Source organism: Callorhinus ursinus, unplaced genomic scaffold (genome assembly GCF_003265705.2).
Source record: "Callorhinus ursinus isolate GAN/ISIS: 27379988/994484 unplaced genomic scaffold, GSC_fseal_2.0 scaffold13, whole genome shotgun sequence".
Classification (NCBI taxonomy): Eukaryota; Metazoa; Chordata; class Mammalia; order Carnivora; family Otariidae; genus Callorhinus; species Callorhinus ursinus.
In genome coordinates, this window is record NW_027397075.1 from 26,685,568 (window position 1) to 26,701,053 (window position 15,486).

The 15,486-nt window shown below is 34.7% G+C and overlaps 1 protein-coding gene across 4 annotated transcripts in view; it reads left to right on the forward strand.

The window, feature by feature from the left end:
- DCAF6 (DDB1 and CUL4 associated factor 6) overlaps positions 1-15,486 on the forward strand; it is a 100,691-nt gene that overhangs the window by 51,210 nt on the left and 33,995 nt on the right. For all 4 annotated transcript variants that reach the window (XM_073899964.1, XM_025877482.2, XM_073899966.1 and 1 more), the window contains one exon: positions 11,488-11,605. In XM_073899964.1, coding sequence (XP_073756065.1) covers positions 11,488-11,605 — 118 coding nt within the window. The remainder of the gene's footprint in view (positions 1-11,487; positions 11,606-15,486) is intronic.

Below are 15,486 nucleotides of genomic sequence, written 5' to 3' on the forward strand. Positions count from 1 at the left end.
CACCCCTCCCTCATTTACTCAGCTCTTAACAAACAGGTCTGCTTTTAGTCCTTTTAATACTCCATGCTTCTTTCCCTCTCAAAAGCTTTATATATGCTATTCCTTCTACCAAAATCCTTTTCCCTACAGCAACTTCTACTCATCAAATGCCAGTTAGAAATTTCTTTCTCAAAAATAATATGACATTTTAATTTGAAATAATTCTCCCCTCTTTTTCTCTTTGTGACCTGTTGTTTTCCTTCATTGCATTTGCCAGAATTTGTGGTCATACATTTAAGGGTTTGTTTGATGCCTATATCCTGTAAATATTGCTTTCATTCTCTGTTACACTCAGTGCCTAACTAACACCGTATCTGTTATACATTAGACAATAAATATCTGTTAAATGTGGGAGTAAATGAATTCTTTAAGCAGTGGGATGCCATAGACATTATTTCAGCTTGGGCAGAACCAGATTTATGTATTGTAAAGATGATTTTGGCAGGATTATAGATATTTGATTGGAAGAGTTGGTAAGATTGATTGAAAACTGCAAGACCATGTAAGGGGCTGCTGTAGTAGTCCAGGTGAGGGATGGTACGGGGTCTAAGCTAAGGCAGATAGTGGTAGGAAATGAGAAGGGTGGACAGATTTTTTAAATATTTAAGAGACAGAATTGATGGCACTTTGAGACTGAGTAGTTAAAAATGAATGAGTGAACCATATCCAGGCGTCTTGATGGGTAATAAGTGATACCATCAACGAAGATAGGGATTTCAGGAGAAACAGCTGATTTGGGGCGGCGGCGGGGGAGATACATGAGATTCTCTTGACATGTTGAGTTTGAAATACCTTGAGATATCCAAATGGAGAAATGTTATAGACAGTTGGATGGATATATGTTTCTTGGGGGGGGGTCACTGGAGAGGCCTGAGGTGGAGATAAACAGATAAACATTGAGAATCATCAATTTACCGATAGCAGTAGAAACCAGGGGAGCAGATGAGACTGTCTAGGAAAAGAGGATACAGTGAAAGGGGGAGAGTCTACACTACGAGCAAGCCGAGAAAAGGATCTAGCTAAGGAGACAGAAAAGGAACGAGCAGAGAAATTGGCAGAAAGAATGCAACGTCAGGGGAAAAGGAAAGTTCAAGGAGGAGATGGTCGTAGCAACATGTGAAGCAACATGTCAAATATGAAAAAGACTGAGAAATGTTTTTGGACGTTGGTAATATGTAGGTTATCCATTGCTGTGGCTTTGCAGTTTCGGTGGTACGGTGGAGGCAGAAGCCAGATAGCAGTGGTTGGAGAAGAAAGATTTTTTTAAAAAGGTGGGAATATTGGTATGTAGATGATCTTCCAATAAACTCAATTAAAAAAAAGATAGAGGACAGGTAATGTCCGGGAGGGGGGGTTGTAGTAGTTTCAAAACAGCTTTTTTTTTTTTTAAGTTTACATTCTTTTCTTCATTGATTTGTATACATTATTTTAAAAATACTTTTTATGTATTTAAATACTTTTTATGAAAGACTGAACCCGAGGCTTTGGTGCATTGTGTTATTTAATTATTATAACATTTCTCTGAATTAGAGATTGTATAAGAAGAGTAAGAGACAGAAGAAAGATGAACTACTTGCCAAGGTCATACAGCCAATGAGTGAAGGACCTGGGATTCACACTCACGTCTGTTAGAGCCAGGAATCACTCTGCTAAGCCATATCCCCAAGAGCAGAGGGTGTATACAAAACTGAGCATGTTTATCAAATAAGAAAGACTCCTTATGGAAGAAGTTAAAGGTATAGGGGATAGTTGATGTCCTCAGATAATGCTCTTAGTTCAAGTTTTAATTTTGTCAAGACTCTTGTTCTCCATTTTACCCTGTAGAATGGGAAGAGTACATTTAATAAGTTTTCTTTCTGACTATATCTCTAAGGATTGTTTAACCGTATTTTAAATTTCTTATTCATACTTGTAAAGAGACACTTAGATTTTTTAAGTTGATAATTCAGTTTTATTTTACCTGACCTTGTTCGTCTCACAAGTCCTCTGGTACTTTGACATGTTGTTTAATTTCCCATAGTAGTTTATAGGCTTCTTTATTGGGGATAAAAATATTACTGATTAATTAAAAATTGGGGCACCTGGCTGGCTCAGTCGGTAGAGCACACGACTCTTGATCTAGGGGTTGTAAGTTCGAGTCCCACATTGGGTGTAGAGGTTACTTAAAAATAAAATCTTTAAAAAAGAATTTTCTAAAAATTGTAATGGACTTGCTTCACTGACAAATTGTTTTCTTTCAGTGTTTATATACCTGTTACTGAATTGGTTGATTGCAGTCACTGTTTTGTTTATCTTGCATTTTTGACAAAAGCACAACATTTGATAAACATGTATTTAGTCTAAACCTTCAGAGTCATAAATACAAGCAATAGTTAATTTCTTTTATCAAAATACTTTTTAAAGAAATAGTCAAGGAAATAAGTGCACAACATGCACATTGTTTTTATCCTGTTGTAAAATACTTTCCAATATTCTGCAAATATAGGGCTTTGCAAACACACATTGACAGCCTTTCCATGCTAATTAGAAACTCCTTTTGAGTAAGCACACTGGTATCTGTCCTGCATTTTGTTTAGTTTGAATAGTGTTTTAATGAGTATTCTGGTGTTTCTTTTTATTTAGATCTCTATGTTAGGCCTACCGTATTCTAAGGGAAATAATCCTCTTCTGGCATATATTTCTCGTGCCCATTTATATTATGAAAACAAACACACTTTTTTTTCCTGTTAAAAATACTTAGGTCAGTGATTTTCCCCTATTAAAACAACAACAAAAGAAACCTATGACCTGAACTTTAAATTTTTGACAGGGTATAAGAAAATCATTGTGCCTGAGTTTTAAATTTTGGCCATGACTAAAGCAAGTTGTCTATATTCATTACAGTGATAATCATTAAGTGGGAGTTGATAATGCTGTTATATTTGAAACTTATGCCTATGGGCAACTGTGTACTGTCAGACACTCTAATTTGTAGCCTTAGAAATATAAATGTTAACTCTCCACTGTATATATTGTACAAAAGCAGGCTTCTTTTGATGTTGATAAAATGTTAACTTAGAGAATGAAGCTTTTGGTTTACCAGGAACCAGTGAAACAGCTCTTACTAACTCCACTAGGGTAGTTGGGAAATGGGAAAGTTGGGCCTGTCATACATTAAGTGTGCATTCCCCTAAGATCACCAAATTAAAATTTCATTTCAGCAATATCTTGACAATATTACCTCAAGTAATATTTTAGATCACCATTAAGTATACTTTGACAATTCCAATTTTTATTAAATAAATATCTAATTATTGAAGCCTGTTCTGTTAATCGGAAGTAGAAATTCAGTATTCATCATACTGGAATATATCTGTAAATATCTTAAATTCTAGAGAAAAAATAAGTTAGTGAAGTTAGACTTCATTCTTGATTTTTTATATTACTTAGAACTAATTATTACTTCATTGCTCAGAATGGAGCAACTAGTCCTCCTTTCCCCAACTACCAAGTCTAGATTCTTCCCATTAGTGATGTATTTGATCTTTTGGAGGTTAAACCCTATTTCATTTTTATTGTGTGTATTCACTTGTTCACTCTCATCTTAACCAAATCAGTGTCTGTCTATATATCCAGTTAAATTGTGTTCTAACTCTGAATTGTGTATGATAAAAATAACTGGCATTTATTGAGTTTTTAGTGTGTGGCTGGCATTGTGTTAAAAATTTTACATGCATTATCTCATTTGTTCTAATATGATGAGTAGTAATATCCTCATTTTACTGATGAAGAAACCAAGACTCCAAGAAATATGTAAGGACAAGAGAAATAAGTGGTGGAGTCATATTTGTATGTCTCTGTTATTAATTCAAACCATATTATCTATTTTTACCTGTGGCAAGTACTGGGCTCAACACTAGGATGCATGAATGGATTAAGCTAATGCTCCCTGTGCTTGGAACATAGTGTTGATTAACACTAACAGTGTTAATAATATCAATAGAGTTGATTAACCACAATAATAATAGCGGAGACACTTACAGTGCATAGTCTTTATGCCAAACATTACTTTGCGCAATTTCCTCATGTTAGTTTATCTAATCCATGCCACAACCTTATACAGTAGGTACTGTTACTCTCATTTTCCAGAAGAGAAAACTGAGGCAAAGAGAGGTTAAGAAACTTGCCTGAGGGCGCCTGGGTGTCTCAGTTGGTTAAGCATCTGCCTTCAGCTCAGGTCATGACCCCAGGGTCCTGGGATCAAGTTCCGCATCGGGCTCTCTGCTCGGTGGGGAGCCTGCTTCTCCCTCTGCCTGCCGCTCTCCCTGCTTGTGCTCACTCTCTCTCTCTCTCTGTCAAATAAGAAAAAAGAAACTTGCCTGAGGTCACATACCATAAGTGTTACACGTGTGGTTCAAACCCAAGCCTGGCTCTGCCATCTCTGATCATAACCGCTATGCTTTGCCTCATCTAACAGTAGAGACAGATAGTTAAAAAAAAAAAAATATATATATATATATATATATATATATATAAAGTGTGATGAGTCTTATAAAAGAGGAAATAACAAGGTTCATTGGGAAACATAAGTGAGTCTTCGTCTCTTCTGGTTAGGGGGGCCAAGTGAGGCATCTGTGAGGATGAGACATTTAAGCTGAGGTCTGAAAGATGAGTATGAGTAAATTAGGTGAAGGGGCGTGAGTGCAGGGAAGCATGAATAGCATGTGGAGAGGCTCTGAGATAATCACATTAGCATGACCATGACAATCCGAGTGTGGCTAGAGTGTGCATGTAGCTTCAAGAGATAGGTGGAGCCCAGATTGAGAAGGACCTTTGGGACAGTTTAAGGTTTTGGATTTTATTTTAAGAACAGTAGGAAGCTAAGGAAGTATTTAAAATAGAGAATGGCCTGATCTGCTTTATTCTGAATAGATTATGGTGAGTTGACTAGAGACCAAATCACTTAGGAAGTTCTCCTGGTAATAAAGATTTTTTTTTTAAGATTTTATTTATTTATTCATGAGAGAGAGAGAGAGAGAGAGAGAGGCAGAGGGAGAAGTAGGCTCCCTGCTCAGCAGGGAACCCAATGCAGGACTGGATCCCAGGACCCTGAGATCATGACCTGAGCCGAAGGCAGAAGCTTAACCATCTGAGCCACCCAGGAGCCCGTGGTAATAAAGATTTTGACCTGATGATAGAAGTGTGGCAAGAGAATGAAGAGATTCAAGAAGTATCTAGCATATAGAGTAAATAGGATTTGATAATAGTCAAATGAGGCAAGGGATTAAGGAGGAGTCCAGAGTATAAACTGCGGTAACAACTCCAGAATTTCTATATAGGAGTGGTTTAGTAATGGCAAGCTGGTGTCTTCACAGATTTGTGGTTGTTTGGGGGAGTTACTGGTGGAGAGTAACATATGCCATTTCGAGCTGCTGCAGGGATGACTCCCAAGTTTTGATTGAGCACAGTTAAGTGGGTGGATACTTTCTTAAATAGGTAACCCTGGAAAAGGAGTGAAGTATGGGATGCATAGAAGGAGGTAGGAATCACAGGCTTGGTTTTGAATATGTTGATTTTAAGTTATCTGTGTGAGACACCCATGTGGAAAAGTCTGTTGGGCTGTTGATCATATGGATATGAAGCTTAGAAAAGATGTCAGGGGTGCTGCTCAAGGTCATGAGTTCAAGCCCTATGTTGGGCCTGGAGCCTACTTAAAAAAAAAAAAAAAGGGAGAGAGAAAAATCCTTTAAAATAGAAGAAAGGTGTCAGAGCTAGAGAAATAAAGTAGAAATTTTCTGCATATAGATGGTAATTAAGGCCATAAAAGTAGTTGAAATTGACAAGGATGAGTATAAAAAATGAGAGGAGGAAGTACAATATTTAAAACTTCGCAAAGAAAATCAGAAAAGTTCCCAAATTGAAGATTTTGCTAGAGGAGAGCTGGTAAAGGAGATGAAGGAGCAACCACAGAGGTCAGAGGTAAAGTAGACCAGTGCAATGTCATGAGATTAAGAGAGGAGAAACTCTCAAATACAGGAGAACTGTGTATGTGAGTGCTGCCGAAAGGTCAAATAAGTAGTTTCCAGAAATTCTCCACTAAATTAATGTGGAGGAGATTGATAAAGTTAGAGCAGTTTCACAGGCTGATAGAGACAGAGGCCACAGTAGAGCAGGAGATGAAGAAATGGGAGATGAGAAGTAAGAAAAGCATTTCAAAACAATAAGCAAGGAGGACAGTTGCTGGAGGGGAAAGTGGTTAAAGAGAATGTTCTCCGAAGCTGTCTACCTCGTTTGTTCATTTTTACTTGGAAGGACATTTTAACATATTTATCTGTTTACTATATGACAGACAGGTTTGATTTTTTTAAAAAGATAACATACCTGGGGAAACAGTTACAAAAAGAGAGATACTGGATAAGGATTCTGGCAGGGCTTATGTGCCACATGGGGTGGGCATCTTTACCTGTTTTCTTCCTGTCTGTTCTCCCTCAAGACTGAATGGGAAAGAGAAATAGGGACTTTTATGCACAGAAAGCTATAAGACTCACAGGTCTGCAGCAGGTGAAAGAGAGCTGGAGGTAGCATTAGGTGAAGTGACAACTACATTTCAACCCATAAATTCTAAATGTCACTGGGAATATGAAACCAGGCAGTCTGAATATATATGTATCCCCAACCCATGCTTAAGTTCAATTTACGTGTCTCTGTTATGTGATGAAAAAAGTTCTTGGATTAAAATTAGTATAATTGACATAAAGGTTAAGTTTTGATTGCCAGGAAGAAAATTTGAACAGAATATTATTTCCAAAAGATTTTATAGGAGGGATTTACGAAGAAATACCAGTATTAAAGTTGAGCTTTGTTTGGTTTTGGCTTTCATAACATAGTTTATAAAGTCAGATTACACTAGTGAGAACACGAATTTTTAGAATTAAATGCCGTGTCTTGCAGTCATGTGTTTGGTAGAGAGGGGTTTTCTGTGAAGAATCTACTCCTAAAAATAGTTTCCCCACTTTGAATCAGAATCACCTTCTTATACATATGATTGGAAGAACTGGGTATTCAATAGTCTGAGGTCTGCAGAAAAGTTACAGATTCCTGACCTATAAAAATGGAAGTTTTTCATTGTTCTAGAAACAATATTTGAGAAATTTGCCTTTTCTTCTGTGTAAGCCAAGTAAGTTGGGGAGCAAAATTTGGGGAGATAGTTGAACCCTATCATTGATGTGTCTACATTTTTTCAGAGAATTCAGAGAAACAAAGTTTCTTTTTAGATTTAATTTTTTTTAAACTTTTGACATAATGGAATGAGAAGTCTCAATAAGGTCATTGCATAATAGAAAATACTTTCAGTAAAAAATATACTATTTCTCTGTTATCTCCAGTTTACCTAAGCTATTTGGGTGATTAGTGTATGATTATACAGTTATGATAGTGTCCCAGTGGCAGAAAAGATGTTGGGCAGAGTGATTCCAAACAAATTATTGTGGCCATATCCTCATTCATTATCTTCACTTTGGTTATACTTTAAATTTACATATAGGAAAGGGATAGCCTAGCTAGAAGTCCAAAAAACATCCATATCAGTATTTAGATGATATGCAAACCTAGTTGCCAAGATAGTGTATTTTGTACTACTGTTAGCACACTTAATTTTTTGTATGTCTTTGAGCATCTTTTTTTAGAACCACAAATGATTATAGTTTCATAATGTCAGTGCACAGATTAAATGGTTTGAATACATATGCATTACCAAAAAGAAAAATGTATTTGTGGTTCATATGTGAAAGGCTCAGAAAGTATCTGATTAAAGTTCAGAGAAGTTCCTTTCAAATTATATTCCAGACCATTCTGAAGTTTCTTCCTGAGTCAGTACACTAACCTGAAAGGGGTCTTATACCAAGTCTAGAGAGGACCCTTTAAATTTGGTCTTAATCTTAAAACTTTAGCAGTGTTGAACAAATTAAAAGCGACTTTCCCCCACTACACTGCCCTTGTGCTGAGAGCACCAGAATTTAATTTTATTCTCCTATAATGTTTTTAGAGAAAGGAGAAATAGTTCAATCCCTAAGGGCCCTGCAAGAAGATACAGTGTAGTTTTCCAATACTCTGGGGCCAAAGTGACAGTTTGGGCTACCAGAACTTTTATCAGTTACATTAATATTGCTGATATGAATTAGACATTTCTGAGAAATAACACCACCACCAATTGATATTTCTTAACTGAAATATTTAAGCAATTATTTTCTACTTCGTATTCAAGTTATTTCGAAGACAGTATAGCAAGTAGGAACTTCACATAGAAGGAAGCCTAGATGACTAGAGTGAAAACATCTAGCTCAGAATCACCAGTTTCATCATCTGTAAAATAGACATGGGGCTATATGCTACAAAGGTGTTAAACAAGGATACATGGATCTCCTAGGGCATAGTAATGCCGAATTTTAGTTACTATTATGATGGTGCTTTTATATAAAGTCATTTGTTTAGGTGAAGTTCTAACCTCGAAGGCTCTTAAATTAAAACTTCTACTGTTAGGCAAGAAATATCTTAGTTATAAATTTCTGGGCATTGTGTAAGTAAGGCTTTGAATAATACAGTTTTTAGATTGCGTTTGCTGATCCAGCCTCTAATAAACAGAGCAAGCTAAGGAAAATCTAAATGGTTACAAGTTTTTTCAGCTAAAAATTAAATGAAACATTTAATTTTTTAGTTTTTTAAAGTTGATTTTTCTTTGACATTTCTAGCTTAAAATATGTATTTTATCAGAAAAAATGTGAATTAATTCACTAATAAGCCAGGAATCTACATTTCTGAGAAAACTCAACATGACAGGATGTATGTGATCAAGAAAAGGAGTATTAAAGTAGGAAGAGTAGGCTGGAACTAACCAGGAGATGAACCCTACACTTCGGATAGATATTCTCATTAATGCCTCAGGTCTGCATTGTGTGGTGTTTCTGTCAGAGGCGCTCATTATTTATGTGCAGTCTTCAAGGAATGAACTAGACTCGGGTCTGAAGTTTGTGTAGCTAACAGAAGAGTGCACTCTGTTTATACAACGATGGGCCAGTTTTACCCAGGCCTGGTGAGTTCATTAACCACCTAAATATAGAAATTCTGTCAACTATAGTCGTTTTATAAATTAAATGAGTACCACTATGTTTTACATGATTTACAATATGTAGATTATATTCATGAGAGATTAAATAATAACTTTGTAGTAGATACCATAAGGAAGAAGGTTTTAATTAACATTGATCATCTCAGGAAGCTTCTTGCTTTCTGGGAAGGGGATGTTGTATACATTTAAATAAGATATTTTCTACACCAGTTTGACCTCTGAACAGCTCTTTGTTCACTATATTCCTATAATTATAGCATTCAAGTCTCTGTCTCTTTAATTTTACTCAAAACAGAAAATTTTGAAGTAGCATTTAAATGGCTTTTTAAAACTTCTGCTTCTGTAACTGAGGTGGATGTAAGAAATTCTGTCCTGTTCTCTCACACCTGCTTTTGTTTTCTATTCCTTCTTTACTTTAAAAGAAAAATAAATAGCAAAGCACTTTATAAAGTGCTGTGAGAGATAATGAAAGAATGAGCCCCAGCTCTGCCTCTTGGTTTCCTGGATCATTCTCAGTCTTTCAGCTGTCTGTCCTCATCAGTTCTAGGTGCCTAAAGATGACCATGATTTGGGCAGGAGTGGGGACAGAAATTTTTCAACAACATAATTAAGAATAAGGGAAAACTATGTGTGGACATAAAACTAACAGCAAATTTTTTAAAGATGGTCAAGGGTAGGACAGATGTTTTAAAAGTCCCATTCTTGATAATTTTATGTAAGCTGTCAATTCAGTTATTTTATCAGAATAACGTTTGATAAAACACCTCTTGTAAAACACTGAATGTAACACTGAATCTTTGAAAGTTGTGTAATGGCTTGTTAATTTATTTCCAACAGCTGTTTATATCAATGACATAGTCATAACAAGAGTAGTACAAGAACCAAAGTGTTTTTACCATTTGGGAGGCCAGCTTTATAATTCATTGATGCTTTTATTTTCAAATACCAATTAATATCATAGGAGAGGATCTCTCGTGAGTTAGAATTGAAGGCCTAAGAACTGATAGTCCTGAGTTTGTTATCAGCTTGAGGTCTCATCTCTTGGACAGAATCCTTTTCTCTTTCTACTGCAGTTCTGATTTGAAGTCTTGTTAATTGCCCTCTCACGGGATAAAAGAGCAGAGGTTCTGTCCGATTCTCTTTTAATAAGTGCTCCAGTGTCTTCAAGAGGGACGCAAAAAAAAAAAAGTCCATTGCAATATAAAGTGAACCTAATAATCAAAAAACCTGAGTAATTTTGGTTTTATGAAGTTGTTACTGCCTTTGTTGTTATTTTCCAAGGCAGAAGGCTTATTTTTAGTACTGTTGTATCAGTTCTTGAATGGGTATCAAGAAAACAATTATATCACAGAAGCATATTCTTTCTGCAGGCAACTGGCAGAAATGTTACATGTTTGATTATATATAGCAGTTTGTATTTTCTCTGTATATTAATGTTTCCCCAAGTTATTAATCATCATAAAAAGAAAAAATTTTAAAGCTCTATTTTATTTTGTCTTTGAATACCCATGTACTCTTGCTGGGGGGAGGTGGGACATGCGGGAAAGGATGATTCTGGAGTGGCCTTTATCAATTTCTGTCAGATTTCTTGATTTTATTTGCCATTTTACAAAGATTTAGTATGTTGAGATAGATATATATCATGGACATCCCCTGTAGACTCTTAAGGTGAAATTACCATTTCCATAATTTAGAAAACAAATTCCTTGCAAGATTAGTCAGGAGAGGAAGAGGAAATATACTAAAACATATGGTCTTGTAGCAAGGAGAATTTTAGAAATATCAAAAGCACATCGTTTTCTTTTCCTCCTCTCCCAATAGAGTGCAGGCTTTACTCCCTTTCTAGATTATAAATCTATGATTTTGAAAGAACAGAAAGAATTTGATAACCTTCAGTTGTTGCAAAATTTTTACTGAATGACTTCTTTCAGAGCCCCAGCATCTTCTCAGTGTTTCTGAAGGAGCTAATGTTAGCTATTCTTGATGCTCTGGCAACTAAAGAATAAAATAGTGAGCATTCCATTAAATGAAAGTACCAATTTTTAACATATTTCATTGCTTGTTAATATTCTTTGATTTCCTAATGACTAAATATGGTTCTCAAATGTGTGTAATTTTCCATCTGAATCAAAGGGAGTCATGTACACAAAACTAGAATTTGATGCAATGCCACTTTGAAATAGTGTTTCTATAACACTTGCTTTTGAACTTTAAGTGAGAACCATAACAGATGTGAGAAAGAATTATGACAAGGACAACCTAATTTAAGTTTTATAAATTTTAGGAAATGTCATCTTTTTATTGGTTTCAGAGACTTTTTCAAATGTTTTAAACACAATTTTCAGATAACAATAATGAAAAGCTGAGCCCCAAACCAGGGACAGGTGAACCAGTTTTAAGTTTGCACTACAGCACAGAAGGAACAACTACAAGCACAATAAAACTGAACTTTACAGATGAATGGTAAGTTAATATTTTTGTAAAGCTCTTCTTAGCCATTTTGTAGGATTGTATTAGATGTTATTTTTAGCACTTCATCATCTTTATGTTTTGTTTTGCTGTAATGCATTGGTTCTCAAATTTAGTGTGCTTCAGAATGGCTTGAAGAGGTTGTTAAAACACAGATTACTGGGCCCCACTCTTGGTTAAGTTTGAGGTGGGATCAGAGAATTTGCATTTCTAAAAACCTCCCAGGAGATGCTGATGTTGTTGGTCCTGGAATATTTCTTCTGATAGAAAATGCAAAAGATTAAAAAAATAACTAATCACCAATAGACTATTAGTGCCAAAAAATAAACCTAACATTTTGGAACTTTTTGCAGTCTTAGTCCTGTGTACAGGTGTGTGTGTATATGTGTGTGTGTGTGTGTGTGTACACACATATATACATATATGTATGTATGTTTGATTTTGGGTTTTAAAATGTAATTTTAATCATACTGAACATATTCTCTTCTCTCCTGCATTTATTTGGCCTAACTCTGTAATAAATATTTCCACATTTCTACTTAATTTTTATAAATACATATTTACTAGCTGTGTACTATACCATCAGTTAGATTTACCATAATTTACTTAACCATTTCCCTTTCATCAGGCAGTGAATTTGTTTGCCTTTTTTTAAAATGACGAATATCTTCATTTACAAGCTTTTTCCTACCTTTAAGATTATTGATTTGAGATGTATTTTTAGAAGTTGAATTCTATCCAGGTCAAAGGATATTGCCAAATTATTTTCAAAGGGCTCTTCTGTCACTGCATTTCTCCCAGCAGCATAGGAAAGCACACACATGTGCGGTCCCCAGGCCAGTATTCAATATCAGTATATTCATTTATTTTTAACTTATGTATTTGATTTTAAAATAATTGTCATTTTTATTTAATTGATTAATAGTAAGGTTGAACTTGATATTTTGTCTAGGTTCTCTTTAATGACATTTCTGATTATACTTATGGTTTATTAATTTAGTTAAATCTTATGTTTTTAAAAAAATCAAGTTATGTGAGCTTCTTATATTCTTTCACACTGTCTCATGGCCTTTTGCTTGAGACAGCATCCAAAGTTTTGTTAAGTTCATTGATATATAATTTAATCTATATATGATTTAATATATAGATAATATAGATAGATAATATAATCTTGCTTAATATATAATTAATTATATATTAATATAATTATATGATTAATATGTAACAGTTATATTGAACATCTTATAACCAATATATTAATTATGTTACATAATTAATGTATTATTACATTAATATATTCAATTGTATATTATTATATATTATATGCTGGTATAATATATAAATAATATGTAGTTATATATTATTTATTAATATATAATTATATGTTGACATGTGATATTATTTATTTATTCCAATTCACTGGTTTCCATTTGTGTTTATATGTGTATGTATCTTACATTAAAATCTTTGATTAAGTAGTATTTTCAAATATTACTGAAATCCTTCTATGTTCCAGAGACTGTTCTAGACACTGGGAATACATCAGTGAAAAAAACTGGCCAAAAACCCCTGTCCTATTGGAACTTACGTTCTAGGGGAAGATAGACAATAAACAGAGTAAATAAGGGAGTTGTATAGTATGGTAGGAGGTACTAAGTGCTATGGAAGAAAATAGAGCAAGTAAGGGGTGATTGGGAGACCTCGGGCAAGGGTAGACATCATTGAGGAGATGGCATTTGGACAAAAACTTGAAGGGTAAGAAGGAGTGAGCCATGCATACATCTGGAGGAAGAGCATTATAGGCAGAGAGAAAGCTGGTTCAAAGGCTCTGAAGCAGGAAGAGATGGAGTACATTCAAGGAATAAGAAAACCAGTGTAGCTGGAGTGGAGTGACCAAAGGAGAAAGTAGTGGCAAAGATGGTCAGCCAGGTACATGAGGAGCATATTTAAAGGATAGAGGATGTCTCTGATGGCTGTGTAGAGACTAGGCCATAGGTAGAAGCCAGGCGGCCAGTTGAAGACTTTGACAATAACAAAGGTGAGAGGGGTGAGGGCAGTGGAGACAGTACGAAGAAATTGGATTCTAGATACATATTTGAAGGCTGAACAGTCAGTAGTATTTCTAATTTCTTTATGAGCCCTAGCGTTTGAACTCAACTTCTTATAATCCTGCATGATATCTGTGGCCCTTTTCCTTAATAAGTAATTTAAGATCATAGAAGATTGTTATTCTTTATGTCTTTCCTATTCTACTCTTAGTTTCTGTATAGAAAAGGCTGATTTTTTATAAAGAATCTCACTGGAGCATTTTTTTTAGCAAAGATCTTTAGTCCCACTCTTCTTTTGAATGCTACTTTTCCTTCTCTAAAAACTGACCATGAATTACATTCTCTCATTCATTAGTTTCTTATTTCTTTATCAAAAAGTAATTAGCTTTTTTTTTTCTGATTAAGAAAGAAAAAAGAAGAAAATGGTAAAAGGAGAATTCAGGAAGGCAGTCTTTTTCATCTCTGCCAGTATGGTGTCTTGCTTTTATTTTAGTTTCTTTGATGATAGAAGAGGGAGTAGAGCCCACTAAGAGCTTAGATGTTAAACTTGACAAGCTGTTGAACCTCTCTGAATCTTAGTGTTTTCATCTGAAAACGGGCATATTTAAGAGAACCTACTTCAGAGTTTTGTTGGGAAGATTTAATGAGATCACACAGAAAAAGTCCATAGCACTTAGCACATTGACGGGCACGTGATAGGCCCAGGGGTCAGCTTTACATTATCATCTTCTGTAAATTGCCTTTCATATCCTTTGCCCGTTTTTCTACTGCAATGTTAATCTTTTTCTTACTGATTTATAAGAACTGTTTATTATAAAATTAAGTGAGGATGATACCATTTGTCTTTCATTTGTTGCAAATACTTTTCCCAGTTTGTTGTTTGTCTTTCAGTTTACTTATGGTAGTTTTGCTTTATGGTTTCGGCCTGTGAGCTCATGCTTAGAAAAGCCTGTCCTTCCCAGGATTAGAGGGAAAGCTTCTTCTTATTTTCCTCTTATATTTCTGTGACTTTATATCAAAAATATGTGTTTAATGCTTCTACAATTTATTCTGCCATAAAGTATGATGTAGAGCTATAGCTTAATTTTTCCACATGACTGTTCCTTTGTCCTAGTACCATTTATTGAACAATTTATTATTTCTGTGACTTAAAATGCCATATTAACATACGCTAAATATATTTACTTGGTTACATTGTCTTTTCCACTAATGGCTCTGTTTTCCTACATCAGTACTGTGTTTCAGCTATCAAAACTATTATGCACTGAGCATTTTATTTATGCCTGTATCATAGCTTTCTCAATGGAAAAAAAAGATTTATATATCACATTGGCTTCTCTTTACCAAAATTGCTATATATTTCTTTCTGGTTAAAAAGAAATAACATGTTCGTTGAAAAAAAAATTCAGAATCTAGAGAAAAGTATGGAAAAACTCACTTGCAATAATCCTACTGAGATGACACTTAACATTGGTACACATCCTTTCTGACATTCTCGCATATATGCCCATGTAGATTATGCATTCTTTTAAAAAACATATCCTATTATACATGGGTGCCCTTTAAAAAAAATCAAATTGACTTCTGCAATTAGCCTAAAAGAGTTTTTATAAAATCTTGGCCAAAAGTCCATGATAATTTGCATTGTTCATTGAGTCACTGCTCTATGTCTGTAACAGTTTTTAAGTACTGTAACTCTTAAGCTTTTTTTTCTTGTTCACATTTATTCTGAATCTAAGAAATTATTGCATTTCTATGAATTTAATTTTAATCTTAGATTATTGTACATTTTCCTCTATTTTCTTTCCCATTCAATCCCCACCTTAC